Source organism: Phyllobates terribilis, unplaced genomic scaffold, assembly GCF_046119375.1.
Source record: "Phyllobates terribilis strain yellow unplaced genomic scaffold, ASM4611937v1 Scaffold_10__3_contigs__length_209671492, whole genome shotgun sequence".
Lineage (NCBI taxonomy): Eukaryota > Metazoa > Chordata > Amphibia > Anura > Dendrobatidae > Phyllobates > Phyllobates terribilis.
Window position 1 is genome coordinate 131,072,822 of NW_027362770.1, and position 20,233 is coordinate 131,093,054.

The 20,233-nt window shown below is 48.4% G+C and overlaps 1 protein-coding gene across 3 annotated transcripts in view; it reads right to left on the minus strand.

The window, feature by feature from the left end:
• The window catches only part of CAMK2A (calcium/calmodulin dependent protein kinase II alpha), a 319,535-nt gene that overhangs the window by 234,001 nt on the left and 65,301 nt on the right, over positions 1-20,233 (minus strand). For all 3 annotated transcript variants that reach the window (XM_073649789.1, XM_073649790.1, XM_073649791.1), the window contains exon 2: positions 18,068-18,162. In XM_073649789.1, the coding sequence (XP_073505890.1) occupies positions 18,068-18,162 (95 nt within the window). The remainder of the gene's footprint in view (positions 1-18,067; positions 18,163-20,233) is intronic.

Below are 20,233 nucleotides of genomic sequence, written 5' to 3' on the forward strand. Positions count from 1 at the left end.
CCAATCACCGATTTGTGCGCCACATTTAAATAGCGTCCGCGACCAATCAGCACAGCGGTGTTTAAATGTGTCTGCAAGATTGGTGATTGGTCGCGTCCGCTATTTAAATGTGGCGCCCAAATCGGTGATTGGTCGCGGGCAGCGTCCGCGACCAATCAGCACAGCAGTGTTTAAATGTGGCGCCCAAATCGGTGATTGGTCGCGGGCAGCGTCCGCGACCAATCAGCACAGCGGTGTTTAACTTTTGCGGCAAGATCAGTGATTGGTCGCGGCCGAAGATTGCGACCAATCACTGATTTGTGCGCCACATTTAAATAGCGTCCGCGACCAATCAGCACAGCGGTGTTTAAATGTGTCTGCAAGATCGGTCATTGGTCGCGGGCGCTATTTATATGTGGCGCCCAAATCGGTGATTGGTCGCGGGCAGCGTCCGCGACCAATCATCACAGCAGTGTTTAAATGTGGCGCCCAAATCGGTGATTGGTCGCGGGCAGCGTCCGCGACTAATCATCACAGCAGTGTTTAAATGTGGCGCCCAGCACAGCAGTGTTTAACTTTTGGTCCAAGATCAGTGATTGGTCGCGGCGAGAGATCGCGACCAATCATCGAATCGCATTGCTGAGGACCAGGGAGCGCTGCTGCCTGTGCGGCTACTTCCGCTGCGAGAACCCGGGACATGAGCGACTGCTCGAAGCACAAGTATCCCGCCCCGCAGCGCCGCTCCCCGGTCCTCCCTTGACACCCTAGCCGCATGGATGTCAGCGCCGCTGCCTGTGCGGCTACTTCCGCTGCAAGAACCCAGGACATGAGCGGGCGCTCGCAGCAGAAGTATCCCGACCCGCAGCGCCGCTCCCTGGTCCTCCCTTGACACCCTAGCCGCATGGAGGTCAGCGGCGCTGCCTGTGTGGCTACTTCCGCTGCGAGAACCCAGGACATGAGCGGGCGCTCGCAGCAGAAGTATCCCGACCCGCAGCGCCGCTCCCTGGTCCTCCCTTGACACCCTAGCCGCATGGAGGCCAGCGTTGCCGGCGGTCAGGAGATGAGCACCTCGCGCCGGTCATCTCCCGGCTGCATCGCCGCTGATCTCCGTCCCGCAGATGAGCCGCTAACGGCCGCCATCTTTTTTCAGAAATCCCGCGGCGCTGATTGGCCGCTGCCGGACCAATGAGCGACGCGGGATTTCCTGGACTGACAGACCGACAGACAGACAGACGGGATAGGATGATTATATATATAGATTTTGTGTGATATAACTATCTGGTTTAAAGGTATAAAAATTAAAAGTTTGAAAATTTCAAAATGTTCAATTTTTTTGTCAAATTTTTGATATTTTCTTAATTAAACACAAATCATATCAAGCTAAATTTACCACTGATACGAAGTACAATGTGTCACGAAAAACAGTCTTAGAATCACTGGGAAACATTGAAGCGTTCCAGAGTTATTACCTCATAAAGTGACACTGGTCAGAATTGAAAAAATTGGCCTGGTCAGGAAGGTGAATACAAGCTGGGGGGTGAAAGGTTAAAGCGTAGCCATCTTTTTAATTTTTATTTTATAAATCAATAGTACACATTAAAATAATCAATTTTTCTTAAATATGTTATCAGAGAAATCTGCTTCTTTCTCCTCCTGGACTGATCTTTCACTCTCAATTCATGGGTAAAATCTGTCTTCAGTGAAGACAGGTCTAATCTTTACATTACTGAGGTATTAGATGGCAGTTGTTACTTATAAGGTTCTATGGAGTGGGGAACGTAAGGAGCAAAAGGCAGACACAGCCATTCTAATACAAGTTCTCCTGAAACAGTGACAGTTCTCCATAGAACGTTATGAGCACCAACTGCCATCTCCTATCTCAGTAATGGGAAGGTCTGTATTCACTAAACAGATTATACCCGTGAATTGAGACGTATGAGAATGAAAGATCAGTCCATGAGGACAAAGAAACAGAGTTTTCATATTACATGGTTTTTTATTTTCACATGTGCTATTGATTTATGGAAAAAAAATCCAGTATTACGCGGTTCAATAAGGTGGTCGGACAGCATTGTTATCGTGTAAGTCAATGTCTGACCTTTAATGAGCCCTGTAACATGCCCAAGAATAAATACCAAGGCAGAAAGTCATCTTCAGGCAGCCTGTTTCGGGGGGGTTTGCCCCTCATCAGTGTACAGCAGTGTCTAGCTGGTTGAGTGAGACCACCTTGGCGCAACTTGAGGCAAAAGTAATGGATAACAGAGATACAAAAAAATGATGTGTGAAACCAACCTAAGACTCCATACTTAGCTGGTCTCTTTAAATGGGTTGTCCATTACTTGGACAACCCCTGCTGAATGTCTATGTTTCACCGCAGTAAAATAGAAACACTTATACTCACCTCTGGTGTTGGCGCTGTTCCAGTGTTCTCATCACACAGGTTCTCCCAGGGATTGCTTGATATTGTTATGTTATGCAATCCCTTTGGCCAATCAGTGTTGGCATCACTCTCATCTCCTGTGGACATAATTGACATCCAGAGGAAGTGAGAGAGCAACAGCAGCTCTCACCTCCTCTCAAAGTCTTGATTTATCCAAAAGCACGACCAGAGAAGCCAACGCTGACTGGTCACATGGATTGCGTAAATTAGCAATGTTACGTGAGTCCCAGGAGGGCCAGTGCTGACATCGCTGGAGGCTAGTATAAGTGTTATTATTTTCCTGGGGTGAAACATAGGGATTCATCAGGGGTTGTCCAAGTAGTGGTCAACCTCTCTGAAGAGAATAGCTACAGTAAGTATGGAGTCTTAGGCAAGTTTCACGCATCAGTTTTTTTGGTTTCCGTGCTGTCCATTATTTTTGCGAATAGATCAAAGTTGTTTACTCACATTTTTAGAAAGGTGCCAACAATTTTGTTCTGCCCATTTTGGGGATATTGTGTGAAATTATGTCCAATTTCTCTTTTTTTCTTTGTTTCTTTGTGTTGTTCCAATACACACAAAGGAAATAAACATGTGTGTAACACAACATGTGTAATTGCAATAAGTTTCTGGGAAAAATATTTCATTTTCAGGAACAATTTCAAGGGTGCCAACACTTTCGGCCATGACTCTATATTACAAAGTTGCTTATAATCATATCTACTATTGATTTATGGGAACCACTATTTCCCCTAAATAAACCATAGACATCTGAAATTAATATACAATGTATAGAATAGATGGGATCCCATAAATATACAGTATATTCCTTTAATTATTTTGCAACATTTGTGCCCCAAGAAAAATCCATGTATACGAAATTCCCCAGCCGGCGATGAATTTTATCAGCATTACAATGTATATTTCCCTGTTTACTGTGTCTCTCAATTCTCTAATTTGCAGTCGTCAATTATAAATGGCCCATGGCAATGTTTGCTTGTATGTACCCATGGCTTATTAATGTGAAAGCAAGCATTCCCATAATGTTAATTCATTGTAATGGTATCATAAATGTACTAAAAGGAAACTTGCTGCATATATCATTCTCTATTCTATTCAATGCAAAAACACACATTCAACTGCTCATTACTTGATAGATGTTTGGGGAATATCTACATTCTGAGACCCCATAATACATTGTACTTAAGTAATAAAGGCTTGAATCAGCCCAAGTCAGACAACCCCTTCTAAACCCCTGTTTACCCCTGTTAAAATAAATACACTTATACTCACCTCCCATGCCGTTCCAGCGGTGTCAGCACTGGCTCTCTCAGTGCTCATTTGACATTGTTATGTCAGGTGAGCCCTGCTCCCAATCAGCACCGGCTTCACTGTCCCTGCCTTCGGACAAATCGAACATCAATAGGAAGTCAGGGCTGCGGCTGCTCTCTGACTTCATGCTGATGTTTGATTTGTTTGATTTGTTCAAAGGTGGTGAAGCCACACCAAAGATGTGTGCTGATTGGGCACAGGGCTCACATGACATAACAACCTCATGTAAGCCCCAGGAACGTCATTGTCAACACCGCCGACACCGTAGGTGAGTATAAATGTTTTTATTTTAACCAGGCCAAACACTCAGATTGAGAAGGAGTTATCTAAGTAATGGACAGCCCCTTTAAGGCCTGATTCAGAGGTCCGATTTTCACGTACGACCGCTATTCACATTTTTCATGGATAGCACTCATACCAGTGATAGTCTATGGAGCCTTTCACATGTCCCTGATTTTTCCGGAGCAAGAGATTCGCGGAAAATTGCACAGACATGTCCGATTTTAATCCGAGTGTCAGATCAAAATCAGCAATGCAAGTCAATGGGTTTGTGAAGAAATCAGATTGCACTTGGATGATATTTAAATGCAGTCTGATTTACACAGACTGTCGGAAAGGAAAAGGTAGAGAAACTTTTCTTTTTTACTTCTCTACGTACGAGAAAAACAGATGACACTCGGACCACACTCTGATCAGAGCCTGTTCAAAATAATCAGTCCATTCTTCTCGTACAGGAAAAAAACGTCAGTCTGAATGTGGCCTAAGGCATCATGATGGAAGAAGTACATGTCATATAAGTTATTACAAAATTTTCCAAGAAAACTTTAAAGTGAATGTGTCAGGGCAATTTTACTAATAAAACTAATGGTATGGCTGTATTGGCCTTAGAGTACCATAAAATGATACCTGTTCTGTAGTAATCTGATGTTCCAGTGCTGAGAAATCAAGCTTTGATGCCACATGCAAATTAGGTGGAAGTACACTGGGGGCGTGTCAATGCACTCAGAGAACCGCAATGCGCTCCCTATGCACTTTCTGGCTAATTTGCGCATGGCTTCAAAGCTTGATTTCTTATCTCTGATACATCAGATTAATATAAAAAGGATATTGTTTTTATTCTTGCACTGGACCTACTGTATATGGCCAGTAGTAAAATCCTCCTGACAGGTTCCCTTTAGGTAACCAACATTTCAGAATTTTATACTGTTTAAGCACCTGATGGTCTATTATCTTTATTTCCTACTGAGGAAGTCAAAACTTTAGTGATTGATTCAGAAATGTATTTTGAGTGATTTGGAGTCTAACTAATGTAGTCTAGGTATCGATAAAGTATTCTGACCAGTCACACCATAGATGTTACTCACTGTCTCTTACCATTTACATGCAAATTAAGAATTGCTTCACATTATACTGTGCCAAGCATGCTGTGGTAGTATCTGCTCTTCCAGATGACTTAAAAATATTAAAGAAATTATTATAGCCAGCACATTGATTGTATCACCCATATTGTAGTTTATTTTTTATTTTTTTTTGTTTAATGGTGTCATAGAAGTTCATTCTGTTAAAGAGTGCCCCCAGTACCAGTGCAATCAAAGTTCCCCTATTAACAGTTCTTCTATTAATGATGCTAAGAAAATGCCTCATCAACAGAACTATAAGAGTACCCTAATTAAAAGTTCTATTAGAGTATGTCCCCTATAACAGTGCCATCAGAGTGTACCTATTAACAGTACATTGAGAGTAAAACCATTAGCTGCTCTAATAGAGCTTTCCCCAAATGAAAGTGACATTAGAGTTTCCTTATCAACAATGCCTCTCTTTAAGAGGATCTTTCGCCAAATTTTTCATGCTGAACTGGACACAGGATGTAATAGTTGCTGTTGTGTTTTTGCCTTTCCATTGCAAAGATATTAGCCATCAAAGCATTAGGTACCTAATGAGTTAACTTTTGTTTAGTCCAAGTGGGTGTTATCAAACAGTTTTCACTGGGGGGGCGTGTACTTCTTCTTCCTGTATGATGCTGACTAATCATAAGCAAGCAGCAACATACTGGAGAAAGAACACGCCCCGACTATAACACTCACTTAGACTTCACAAAAGTTAACTTATTAGGTGCCAAATATTGGGATTGCTAATATCTCCGCAATGGAGAGGCAAATTTAAAAAATAAAAAGTTTTATTCACATCTGTGTCTTGTTCAACATTAACATTTTGGTGAAAGGTTTTGTTTAACAGTGCCCTGAAAAAACCCCATCAACATTACTTAGAAAGTGTCTTCATGAAAAGCTCCGAGTGTCTCTCAATAACATGTACAGAACAGACCAAAAGTTTGGACACACCTTCTCATTTAAAGATTTTTCTGTATTTTCATGACTATGAAAATTGTACATTCACACTGAAGGCATCAAAACTATGAATTAACACATGTGGAATTATATACTTAACAAAAAAGTGTGAAACAACTGAAAATATGTCTTATATTCTAGGTTCTTCAAAGTAGCCACCTTTTGCTTTGATGACTGCTTTGCACACTCTTGGAATTCTCTTGAAAAAAGTCATGAAAATACAGAAAAATCTTTAAATGAGAAGGTGTGTCCAAACTTTTGGTCTGTACTGTATCTCAACAATATCATGAGAGAACACCCATTTTCAGACAATGAACAAGAAGGGACTGCTGTAATATATAGACCTGTGAAAAATGCAGAATTGCGAATGCCACATTGGATTTTTTAATACAGGTTGTAACTAATTCAAATACATTTCTAGAAAATCTACCTAAATGTACACAGTAATTGGAATTTCAAAATCCCATCAAAACTTCTTTGTGAACATAACATTATACAGTAAAGCATTTACACTGAAAGATTATCGTGAATGAGTGTTCTTAAGAAAGTGCTTTTCACAATAATCTTTCATTGTAACCAGATTCCTGATCACCTGATGAACGAGCGCAAAAGATCATTGTTCTGGCGGTGCGTCACCCTGTGTAAACAGCACTTGCACTGCAGTAAAGCCCCCGTCACACTAAGCGAGATCGCTAGCGAGATCGCTGCGGAGTCACAAGTTTTGTAACGCAACAGCGACCTCAGCAGCGATCTCGCTACGTTTGACACGTAGCAGCGACCAGGCCCCTGCTGTGAGATCGCTGGTCGTGTCGAAATGGCCTGGACCATTTTTTGATCGTTGAGGTCCCGCTGGGTAGCATGCATCGGTGTGTTTGACACCTTACCAACGACCTCATTGATGACTCAGAACTGAGAAGTCGTCCCTCTTTGAGGTCTGAATCGTCAGAGTAGCTGCTATGTGACAGGGTCCCAACGACCGCCGACATCGTTATACAGGTTGCTACGGGTCACCGTATCGTTGCTGCGTCATTGGGAAGATCTGACTGTTTGACATCTCACGTGCAGCCACATAGCGACGCAGCAACGATCCCTGCCAGGTCGTATCGTTGTCGGGATTGCTGTAGCGTCGCTAAGTGTGACGGTACCTTAAGAGCAGAGCAGGATCTCATTACATCTCACACAGGAGAAGCATTTTCTGGGCTCCTCCTATATGAGACATAGTGACAGCTTGCTCTGATCTGATCAGAGCCAGTAAAAGTTGAACACAACAGACATAAGTGTGACACATCTCCGAACAGGCAGTGTGGGGGGGAGGGAACAATGGCAGTCTATACACACTGAGGAATCTAGTATGGAACCCTCAGGACACATTGATTATTAATGTTGGTGACGCGCCCCTGGGCCTACTTGGTGTAGCGTTGCGCACGCGGGGACTACCCGGAGCCGGGCCTGTTGGGGGTAGTAGTCTCGTGGCGGTGACCCGGTCCGTGCCCAGGGAGTCAAACTGTGTGGCTGAGTATTAGCAGTAGATGTTGGACGACTACGCCACCCGTTGAATGCAGCTATGGAGCCGCCGCTGCAGGGCAGACCGCTGAGGCCGGTGACACAGTTGTGCAGCGGAGATGGTATGACCCCCAACGGGAGGGGTATGGCCTCAGGGCAGCCGACGTGGATGATGGGGGTAGCAGGAACCACTCGGAGACGGTACGGTGTAGTTCAGGGTCTTTACTGGTGACAAAGACAGACCCTCCCGGAGTACTGGCTAGCGAATGGGGCCTGGTCAGTCCTTGAGCAGATGGGATTTCCCCTGGCCAGGCGGAGCTGTAGGCCTTCCCAACTAACTGTACTCTTCTGGCTACCTTGCTAGAGGCGGGTAAAAGTAGCCCACGTCCCTGAGTGTACCGTGTGGTGCTCACCCGTATGGCCGGTGACTCGTGGCCTTCTATTTGCTTCCGCTCCACGACGGCGGTGCTGGTCCCACGCGTGTGACCGTGCATTCGGGTTTCTTGGCCAGAGGACCGGAATTCCCCTGCCTGACGGATTCTGCTGCTGGGTAAAAGTTAGTCCCCACAGCCTCGGACTCCGGGTCCGGTGAGAAAGCTTCGATCAGGGCGAGCTCTACAGCTACCAGCCCCTGACCTCTTCTTAGCACGATTCCCACAGAGCTCCTGGTCTTTCTTTCCTATTACTGCTTCTCTTCTTCTCTCTACTCTTCTCTTCAACCCTGCCTCAGCCCCAGGTTTATATAGGGGAAGTTCTTCCCCTCCCAGGACTGGGCAGGAGGTGTGGCATGCATAAGATCCCTGACCAAGAGACCTCCCACCTGCTCTCAGACATAACATTGCTGTTACTGTGGAAACCAGACCCCTGGGGTGCCACATTCCCCCCCTAGTGAAATTTAGTACTCCGGGACTAAACATAATTTTAGAAAAACATAACAAGGTATAAACAATAATAATACAATAAGAAAAACACATAAAGATGGTTACGGCGTGTCCGCAACCGGGTGCAGTTTTGAAGAAAAGCAAGGTGTCCATTTCACCAAACAGGGAGACGTAACCAGGTAGGGGTCTGTCCTGCCCCGAGTCCTTAACACTCTTTAGTCCATTCCTAGGTTACGCTCCAACCAATTGTACAAGGATTCCCGGTAAATCCACCAAGGACTCCTAAAAATAACTAGAAACACATAATTATTTACAAGTAACAGACAGGTGACCACAAATAAAACAATTTAAACACTTCAAATCCTCCAACGTGCGGGTAACTGGCCTCTAGTGGCCCTAGTGGACCTACGGAGCTGACTGTCTGGCCCTGAACTACAGGGTGTAGGAGCTGTCAAGGGTAAACTGGGCAGCTGTCTACGGGCTCTTTGGCTCACTAGGGGTACGGCAGGCTCACTATAAGCAGAGGGTTGATCCTCCTGTTCTGCTTGTGTGGAGTCTCTTTCCTCCTGGACCGGCTGCTCTCCCAGCTCTACCTGTTGCTCCGTAGGCACTTGGGATGCTGGTTGGAGGAACGTGAGGACGGGTACCACAACTGCACCATTGACTTGAGTCCAGGACCGAGGGAAGTCTCCGAGCACAGTACTAACCATATCTTCCCTTTCCTCTACGGGTCGAGGGTCTTCTTGTTCCCCTTCTGGGTTCCGTAGCTGTTCGGGACACTTCTTCAGGTGATCCCGGGATACAATGGCTGTGGTTTCCCCTCCGTCTTTACTGATGGTACAAACCTTTGGGTTGTCGTGGCTTGAGGGCAGTACGGTGTACGGGTCCTTCTCCCACTGGTCGTCCAACTTGTGGAGCCGTCTCTTCCTCTTCAAGACCTGCTCTCCGGGTACCAGGGGAACAGCGGGAGCATACTGGTTGTAAGTTTTCTCTTGTCTTTCCCTAGCCAGACAGAGACTTCGCTCCACGCTCTCCTGTACTTTCCGGTACTGCTGCTGCCTCTCTGTGTCCCAGTCTGCTTCCGGTGAAGTGTCCTCGGGTGTCAGGACTCCCATCTCCAGATCAACAGGTAGCTTACCAGGCCTTGCCCTCATTAGGTAAGCCGGGGTACAGTTGGTGGAACCTACAGGGATGTAGTTGTATAGGTCCACCAGGTCGGGCAGCTTCTCAGGCCACAGACTGCGTTCTTCCAGGGGCAATGTTTTTAGAAGATCTATCACCACCTGGTTCATTTTCTCACAAAGTCCATTAGTTTGCGGATGATAGGGTGTCGTCCTGATCTTCCGGCAGCCATACAGAGTACAGAACTCTTGGAAGACCTCCGCTTCAAAGGCAGGTCCCTGGTCCGTCAGCACCTGCTCTGGGTAGCCGTGTGGACGGCAGAAGTGCTGCTGGAAGGCTCTAGCTGCTGTTTGAGCCGTTAAGTCCTTGACGGGGACGACAACCAAGAACCGGGAGTAGTGATCCACGATGGTTAATGCGTAGACGTAGCCACTTCTGCTTGGGGTCAGTTTTACATGATCCAAGGCCACCAGTTCCAACGGCTGCTGGGTGACGATGGACTGAAGGGGGGTCTTCTGGCTGGCACGGTCCTTCCTTCTTAGGTTGCATGGGCCACAGTCTCTGCACCACCTCTCGATGGTTCCTCTCATGCCTACCCAATGGAACCGCCCGCGCAGCAGGAACTCCAGCTTCTTCCATCCGAAGTGCCCAGCCCCGTCGTGGTATGCCTCCATCACCATAGCTGCGTCCCTTCTTGGCACCACTACTTGCCAGACCAGTTCATGCGTCCGGGAGTTAACCATTCTGCGGCACAACTTCCCCTTGTAAAGGAACAGTCGACTCCTCTCAGCCCACAGTTGCTTGGTCTCCTCCGGAGCGTCCGGGTCAAGGCGAGCTTCTGGCTGAGTCAGCATCTCCTTCACCAGCCGGACGGCAGGGTCACTGTCTTGCGTTTCCGCCCAGTTGTAGTGAGGTAAGGGGTTGAACGTAGCGGCTTGCTTACCCCTTACACGGTGGGAATACTGGACAGTCCCATGACGGTGGAACGCAGGGAGTTCGACCTCTTCCAAATCTTCTGAATCCTCACCCTCGTCTGGTAGGTTTGGCATCCTGGACAGGGCGTCCGCGTTGGTATTGGAGCGTCCTGCCCGGTATTTGATTGTAAACTCATAGTTGGACAAGCGGGCCATCCATCTCTGCTCTAGGGCACCGAATCTTGCAGTGTCCAGGTGTGTCAACGGGTTGTTATCCGTGTACACGGTGAACCGGGAAGCAGCGAGGTAGTGCTTAAAGCGTTCGGTGACTGCCCACACCACTGCCAGGAACTCTAGCTTAAACGAGCTGTAATTCTCAGGGTTTCTTTCGGTGGGTCGCAGTTTTCGGCTGGCGTAAGCAATTACCCCTTCCTTCCCCTGCTGGATCTGGGACAGTACGGCTCCTAGCCCGATGTTACTGGCATCGGTGTAGAGGATAAAGGGCTGGCTATAATTAGGGTACGCCAGGATTTCATCCCCCGTGAGGGCCATCTTCAGCTGGCGGAAGGATTCTTCTTCCAGCTTCTCCCATCTGAAGGGTGGCTTCTGGTTCTTGGCCTTCCTGGACTGGCTTATCAGGAGGTCCTGCATAGGAGCTGCCTTTTGGTGAAACCGGGAATGAACCTTCGGTAGTAGCCTACCAACCCGAGGAACTGCCTCACTTCCTTTACGCTGGAGGGGCTTGGCCATTCCTTAATTGCGGTGATCTTATCAGGGTCGGGAGCCACTCCGTCAGCACTCACCACGTGTCCCAGGTACTGCACCTTTGGCTTCAGGAGGTGACACTTGGAGGGTTTCACCTTTAGGCCGTAACTTGCCAGAGCTTCGAACACTTCCGCCAGGTGTTTCAGGTGGTCCTCGTAGGTCTTGGAATAGACGATGACATCGTCCAGGTATAACAGGACCGTCTCAAAGTTTCGGTGTCCCAGACAGCATTCCATCAATCGCTGGAAGGTTCCTGGTGCGTTGCAGAGTCCGAACGGCATGCAGGTAAACTCGCTAAGTCCCATCGGGGTGGTGAATGCGGTCTTCTCCCGGTCCGCCTCTGCTACAGGAACCTGCCAGTACCCGCTAGTGAGATCCAAGGTGGAGAAGAAGTTAGCAGATTTTAAAGCAGCCAAAGACTCCTCTATTCTTGGTAAGGGGTACGCATCTTTGTGTGTGATACGGTTAATTTTCCGGTAATCTACACACATTCTCATGGTGTTGTCTTTCTTTTTGACCAAGACTAGTGGAGCTGCCCAGGGGCTACAGCTATCCCTGATTACCCCAGCCTCCTTCATGTCTCTAAGCATCCCCTTGGCGTGTTGGTAGTGTGCAGGGGGTACGGGTCGATACCTCTCTTTTATGGGAGGATGGTCTCCCGTCGGGATGTGGTGTTCTACCCCCTTGACTCGCCCGAAGTCTAACGGGTGTTTACTAAACACTCTCTCGTACTCTCGAACCACCCGGTAGACTCCCTGTTTCTGGTGGGAGGGAGTGGAGTCAGTACCCAAATGTAGTTGCTGACACCAATCCTCCATTATTTTCGTAGAGCCGTTACCTTCCTCCGGGTGAGATGGAGGCAAGGGTTCCACAGACTGTATAGAATTTTGGTTGATAGTATATAATTTGGCTAGCGTAGCATACCGGGGCAGGTATACTTCCCTTTTCCCGATATTTATTATACGAACGGGCACCCTCCCATGGCGTACATCAACTAGCCCCCGTGCTGTCAAAATGGTGGGCCTACTGTCTGAGTAGACTGGTTCTACCATGGCCTGGTAATCTCTACCTCTCAGACCAATAGCTGCCCGGCACCAAATCATCATTTCACTTTTCGGGGGCATGGCAATAGGGAAAGGGTCACACATTCTTACGCTACCAATCTCACCACCGGAGAGTTCCACCTGTTGCCGTCGCATCAGTGCCCGGATCTCTTTCTGGAGCACTCGCTGCTGGCCGGAGCTGGCGTTCTTGGCAACCTGCTGTAAAATGAAAATCACCTCTGCAAGACAATTTTCAATCACATTAGTTCCTAGAGTTATCTTTGGGTGACTCTCGCGCTTGTCAATGTCTACAATGATCAGTCCCTGTGCTGCCAGTTCGACTCTACCGATTTTAATGGTCATTTCTTTAAATCCGATCTGTGGCACGGGCTGACCATTACTGGCGATGATACTCAAGTCGTCGTCTGGATAGCGGGTGATATCCAAGTCATTCCAGTACTGCTTGAAGAGCACGTACGGTATGGTGGTGACCTGTGACCCGGTGTCCAGTAGGGCACTCATAGGGATGCCATCCAGTACCACAGGCAAGACTGGACGTCCTCCCACATATTTGTCGCGCCAGTTCGATGGGCCTGGTGATCTTTTTCCTGGGGGTTGGCCCTCTACCCCAGGTTGTGCCAGTTTAAAGGACAGTACCTTGCCATATGTCCGGGTTGATTGCAGCAGCGGCAGATGGGTTGTCCGTCCTCGTTGTACCGGTCGCTGGGTCTTCCTCTGGCCGGTGGGGTCCTCCTTGGTCGACGCCACGGGATGTCCTCCGGTCCGGATGCCAGCTGGATCTTCCCTGGAGTGGAAACCTGTAAAGACTGCACAGTTCGGGTTAGCGCAGCAACGCTTTTAGCTAGCTCTTGGACCTGATGGTGCAGGTCCGGAGCCGGGTCATTGTTCAAAGCCTGCGCATCAGCCCCCACAGGCCCTGCCGACAAGGGCGCCGCCTCCTGGTGGTAAGTGGTAGTAGGGCGCCTGTGGGTCACAACGCCACCCGGTGCCGGTTCTCGGAGCACCCGGATGGCTCTGTCCTTGAACTGTGCAAAGTCCAGATGAGGATCCTGTAAGGCTATGGCCCGCAACTGGGTTCGGTGGACATTGCAATATAGTCCCTCTATAAATTGCTCGGTCAACAGCCTGTCCTCGTTTCCCACGCTGTCAGGGTCGTTCTGCTTAATGGCTCTCAGGGCCTCTTGTAGGTTTAGTGCATAGTCCCTTATACTCTCATGTGCTCGCTGCTTGCACCCATAGAATCTAAGCGTAATCTCGGCTGAGGTGCGGGTATCAAAGGTGTCCCTCAGCCGGGTTAGTATCCCTGCGACAGTCCTCCTCCCAGGTGGCCAGGACTTTACCTCCCTTTGGGCTGCCCCGGTTAGTTGGGCCACCAGGATGCTCACTTTTTGCTCTTCTGTGAGGGGGTACACCTGGAAGAGGCTATCCAGCTTTCCTTTAAAGTCATTCAGGGTATGTGGCTCCCCTGAGTACTGGGGTAGCCAGGCAGCTCCCGGGATATAGGGCATGGTGAAAGGCATGACTGCACCAGCGGTGGCGCTGGCGGGGGTTGAGGCAGTGAAGCTCTCCTCCGTATCCGACATCTTTCTCCCCCCCTAGTGGACCGTGGCCTACCTTGCGATGATCCTCTTCCGTAGGCCGCGGCTCCGCAGTGGATCGTCAGGGTTGAGGACCTTCCGTCGCGCTCCTGTGACGTCGGCGTCTGCTGGGCTCCTTCCAGGACCTTACGCAACGTCCGGACGTGAGGCGGGGCTTCAGTTCTCGCGCGCTTTCGGAGTCCACGCCCTCTTCTTCCCGCGCGGCGTCTTCAAGATGGCGTCCAACGGCGGGAAAACTCCACGGATGGCGGGAAGAAGGCAGAAGATGGCGCCGGATGGCGGGAAAACTTCGCGGATGGCGGGAAGAAGGCAGAAGATGGCGCCGGATGGCGGGAATCTTCACCACTGGTAAGTTTGAACAGTCTTTTTCAGGCACGCAGTACCCGGTGGTTGCGGGCACGAAATCCTGCCGACTACGCCAAAGTTGACGCGCCCCTGGGCCTACTTGGTGTAGCGTTGCGCACGCGGGGACTACCCGGAGCCGGGCCTGTTGGGGGTAGTAGTCTCGTGGCGGTGACCTGGTCCGTGCCCAGGGAGTCAAACTGTGTGGCTGAGTATTAGCAGTAGATGTTGGACGACTACGCCACCCGTTGAATGCAGCTATGGAGCCGCCGCTGCAGGGCAGACCGCTGAGGCCGGTGACACAGTTGTGCAGCGGAGATGGTATAACCCCCAACGGGAGGGGTATGGCCTCAGGGCAGCCGACATGGATGATGGGGGTAGCAGGAACCACTCGGAGACGGTACGGTGTAGTTCAGGGTCTTTACTGGTGACAAAGACAGACCCTCCCGGAGTACTGGCTAGCGAATGGGGCCTGGTCAGTCCTTGAGCAGATGGGATTTCCCCTGGCCAGGCGGAGCTGTAGGCCTTCCCAACTAACTGTACTCTTCTGGCTACCTTGCTAGAGGCGGGTAAAAGTAGCCCACGTCCCTGAGTGTACCGTGTGGTGCTCACCCGTATGGCCGGTGACTCAGGGCCTTCTATTTGCTTCCGCTCCACGACGGCGGTGCTGGTCCCACGCGTGTGACCGTGCCTTCGGGTTTCTTGGCCAGAGGACCGGAATTCCCCTGCCTGACGGATTCTGCTGCTGGGTAAAAGTTAGTCCCCACAGCCTCGGACTCCGGGTCCCGTGAGAAAGCTTCGATCAGGGCGAGCTCTACAGCTACCAGCCCCTGACCTCTTCTTAGCACGATTCCCACAGAGCTCCTGGTCTTTCTTTCCTATTACTGCTTCTCTTCTTCTCTCTACTCTTCTCTTCAACCCTGCCTCAGCCCCAGGTTTATATAGGGGAAGTTCTTCCCCTCCCAGGACTGGGCAGGAGGTGTGGCATGCATAAGATCCCTGACCAAGAGACCTCCCACCTGCTCTCAGACATAACATTGCTGTTACTGTGGAAACCAGACCCCTGGGGTGCCACATTGGCTTAAACTGCCGATATCAACGGGTTTAGCCTATGGTCTGATATGTATTGGGACGCCGGCCCCAAATGTTGGTTGGGAGAGATGTCAATCGGCACATGTCCGATTTCGGACTGCCAATCGCATTGTTCTCCGAGAAATAAGCCACCGGCTGAAGTGCCCGTTGGCGGCTTTCTCATAGACAACAAAGGAGTGCTCAGTTACATTGCATTGCATTGATTAAGTACTTAGCTCTGAAACACGTTTGTGAAGTTTAACTCTTGTATGATTTATTCCGAGTTGATCTTCAATAAAGAAGATGCGTTTTAACAAGACATGAGTCCTACTGCTGGATGTTATCTCTCCCGACAGGGCCGGCGTCAGCACCCGGCGCACCCGGGCAAATGCCGGGGCCCTGAGCAGGCAGAGGTGCCCACTGGCGGTCGCGCACCCCGCTGGGCTATGGACGGAGGAGAGTGGTGTCAGCGCCCGCCCTTCCCCCCGCTTGCTCAGGGCCCAGGCAGCCGGATACTTACCTCTCCCCGTGCCTCCGCAGATCAGCTGTCTTCCTGCTCTGCGCTCCCTGTGACGTCTCAGGTCAGAGGGCGCGGTGACGTCTTTACACCGCGCCCTCCCCTGAGCCGTCACAGGGAGCGCTGAGCGGGAAGACACCGACAACGCTGGATTCCGGACCCGAGCAGCGGGCAGCAGGCAGCGGGCAGCGGGCAGCAGGTAGCAGGTGAGGAGAAGGGAGATGAGTATTTTATTTTTTTTTTTAATGTATGGAGGCATGGGGCAGTATAAAGAGAAGGACGGGGGGCATCCTGCATGGGGCATTATAAGGTGGGGAACAGCCTGCATAGTGCATTATGTGGGGGGGAACAGACTGCATGGGGCATTATAAGGGGGGGGGGCAGCCTGTATGGGGCATTATGTGGGCGGGAACAGCCTGCATGGAGCATTATAAGGGGGGGACAGCCTGTATGGGGCATTATGTGGGGGGGAACAGCCTGCATGGAGCATTATAAGGGGGGGCAGCCTGTATGGGGCATTATGTGGGCGGGAACAGCCTGCATGGAGCATTATAAGGGGGGGACAGCCTGTATGGGGCATTATGTGGGGGGGAACAGCCTGCATGGAGCATTATAAGGGGGGGGCAGCCTGTATGGGGCATTATGTGGGGGGTAACAGCCTGCATGCAGCATTATATGGGGGCCAGTATCCTGTATGGAGCGTTATAAGGGGACCGGTATCCTGTATGGAGCGTTATATGGGGGCCGGTATCCTGTATGGAGTTTTATAAGGGGACCAGTATCCTGTATGGAGCATTATATGGAGGCCAGTATCCTGTATGGAGCTTTATAAGGGGGCCAGTATCCTGTATGGAGCGTTATATGGGGGCCAGTATTCTGTATGGAGCCTTATATGGGGGCCAGTATTCCGTATGGAGCCTTATATGGGGGCCAGTATTCCGTATGGAGCCTTATATGGGGGCCAGTATTCCGTATGGAGCCTTATATGGGGGCCAGTATTCTGTATGGAGCCTTATATGGGGGTCAGTATTCCGTATGGGGCCTTATATGGGGGCCAGTATTCCGTATGAAGCGTTATATGGGGGCCAGTATTCTGTATGGAGCCTTATATGGGGGCCAGTATTCTGTATGGAGCCTTATATGGGGGTCAGTATTCCGTATGGGGCCTTATATGGGGGCCAGTATTCCGTATGAAGCGTTATATGGGGGCCAGTATTCTGTATGGAGCATTATATGGGGGCCAGTATTCTGTGTGGAGCGATTCACCGGTTTCTGAGCTATTGTGGAATTTACAATAGATATCACTCATGTAATGTAAGAAGTGAAATCTTTGCATTGTACTATATATATATATATATATATTTCTCTGCGGTATCTGTGCATCATGAATCGTGGTATGTGTTAAAGGGGCCCACTGAGACTCTTTCGCCCAGGGCCCACAAAAACCTGGAGCCGGCCCTGTCTCCCGACACCATGAAGAGTCCTTTATGAGGAAACCTCACACCAGTTCCTGGGATTATGGAGTGGGTTAGCAGAATGTACGGTACCTGGACCCCTCTAGTCTTAACTCCAGGTACAGTAACAGCTCGTTGTTACTTTGATTTCTTTGTGGAACCAGTTATACAGCCATTTCTCCAAAGTGTCCCAGGAGAAGTTTTTCAACATGGCAACACCAGGCCGCATGTTGCTCGTGCTACTGTGAGCAGCCTACGTGGTCTAAATGTTCTACCATGAGTAAGTATCAGTAAGCCATGACAGCTGCACCATATCTGTTTTCACGTGGAACCCAACAATCCTTGATGGATCCCATTGACAAAGAAAGGAGTCTGATATTTTGAAAACTTTTTCACACTTTTAAAATGATTCTATTTTTTTTTGTTTTGAAATACAAGAATAAAAAAAGTGAAAAAACCTGACCTAATTGCCCTCATTTGTGAGGAGCAAAGACGCTATGAGATCTATGTCACTCGGTAATTACAACATAACTCGGAGCCTCTTGTATGATGTATTCAGCTCTCAACTCCTTGTCTCTCTATCAGTTATGTCTCCTCTCCTCCATCACGGTGACACATGTGCCCTCTTTCATACCACATTCCTGAGGGTTTTTTCTAATTACTTTTCCGCAGATAGGATCTAGATTTATTCTATATGTAGCTGTGACCTTATCTATCTGTGGCAGCAGGGAAAAAAATAAAGGTTGTCACCCCACACTCACCTCGAGCTGAAAGCTTCTTCGTGTTAATGATTTTTGCTGCATACTCCTGGCCAGATAAAACTTTCACGCATCTACGGACAATGGAGAAAGCTCCCCTAGGGAAGAAAAAGGCAGCATGGTCAATATTTAGTTATAGTGCATTGAAATGTCAGCGGCGATCACTTATGGAAGCAGAAATTATAAAGCTTTAACACAACTATGACTTAGAAAAAGTTTAACTTTCGCCCACATTTCTTGTGTAATATGATGCAGTTGTATATATATATATATATATACTGTATATATAAATATATATATATGAGATTTTTATGGGGTTAAACCAATAAAAATGCTTCTATTATTTTGTGGTTGTTTAAAGGGGTTGTCCTGCCCAATCAATACATAGGGTAAATGAGCTTCAAATAGAAAGTTATGTAATGTTTATTTTTTTTACATTTATGATAGATACCCTGATTTTTTTTGGTAGTATATCCAGGTCTTGTCATCTTCACTTCAGATCCAGTGCTTTGCAATTGACAAAAGAAAGGCTAGCCCTCTTCTCGGTGTATGCATCAGCTATTGAAAACTGCAGTCATCTGAACTAGAGAAGAGCAGATCTTTTGAATTTCGAATTTGCTGACTTCTCCAAATTTTTCCTAAAAATTTGCTTTGTGGAGAATAAATTGGTGTGAAATTCAATACTGGAATGACAGGACAGGAGGCAGGCAGTTGGTGAGGAATAGGGAGAAGGGCAGAGAGCTGTGAATGTGGCCCACCTCTTGCGCTTGCAACTCATTACCATACAATTTCAATTGTGTCTTTCTCTAAAACAAAAAAAAACGGATTTCTGCAAGAAAGGTAAATCAGCATTAAAGCGCCTTTATACACATGCCATCAATTTGGGGTATAAAATCCTGATAAAACGTTATCTTTAAGTAGAAAGAAAAGTCTTCTTTTTTTCCCCCAGAAACAGCATTACTCTTTGTCTTTGTGGTTGTGACTGGTATTAAATATCAATAATTGCTCTCACCTAACTCATGGGCAACATTGGTACTGTTTTGGAGGAAAGGAAGCAGACCCCTTTTTCCAATTCTACATAACCCTTCAGGGCTATGAATTAACCTGTGTTAAAGGTTGTCACATTTCCAGCAGGACCTGCTCTTGCAATGTCTTCTTCCTTCACCAGGTGCAGCCATATTCATTCTGCAGGCGGCGCTGGTGATAGAGAAGACATTGGAACCAAAAGTTTTGGCTATTTAAATTAGTGGCTGGGACCTGCAGTGCCATCCAGTCTGACAGTATGGGCGCAGTCAGACAACGATGATCGCATTGTAATGCACAGACTGGCTGGCAGCTCTCCTGTCCTGAGCGTGACAGCTGCATAGAAAAACTGTCATGCTTTTGTCAGAAGAGATGCTGGCCAGTCCGTGCACTGCGATGTGATCATCGTCTTTGTTATACGGCTCTATGACTGAGCCCTATGAGTCTGTGTGCTCTCCAGCTGGAGTTATCAGCTCCCTACTCCAGCCAATTGGAGAGCACCACGCCCTACTTAAGCTTCTAGCTTACTGCCGGAAGCTGCCAGATATAGTCGTGTGCTCCTCTGGTTTAGTCCTGTCTGTTTAGCGCCTTGTTGTATTATTGTTCTTTGTCTTTGTCTTGTTCTTTTGACTTGTGTTGTTTTTGACTTGTCTTGTTCTTTTGACTTGTGTTTATGACTATTCTTTCGTTTTCTGATTTTGTACTTTTCCTGCCCTCTTGGTTCTGACCCAGCTATCTGACCACTCCTGCTGGCCTACACCACTGAACAGTAGCTTATCCAATGGCCCCAGCTCAGGAGCCCCTGTTTAAGTCTAGATCCCTGTACAGGAGTTAAAGGGTGAAGGCCAGAGCATCCCCTGGGATCTGATAAGTGGAGTGGCTTGCTCTAAGCCTGTCCATGGTAGCCATTTTAGAGCTGCCAGAAAACCACTGACAGAATGTCATTACAAAGAGGTTGACTAGAACTTCGATATTGATGACCTCATTAGGTCATCAGTATCATGTTTGGTCGGTGGGGATTTTTACACTCAGCACCCTCAACCCTCAAGACACCTTCACAGTTCAGTTTTTTACAGAGGCCAAAAGTAAACAGTATAGAGAGCTAGAACATTACAGTGTAATGACCGTCCTTGGGTACTACAGCTT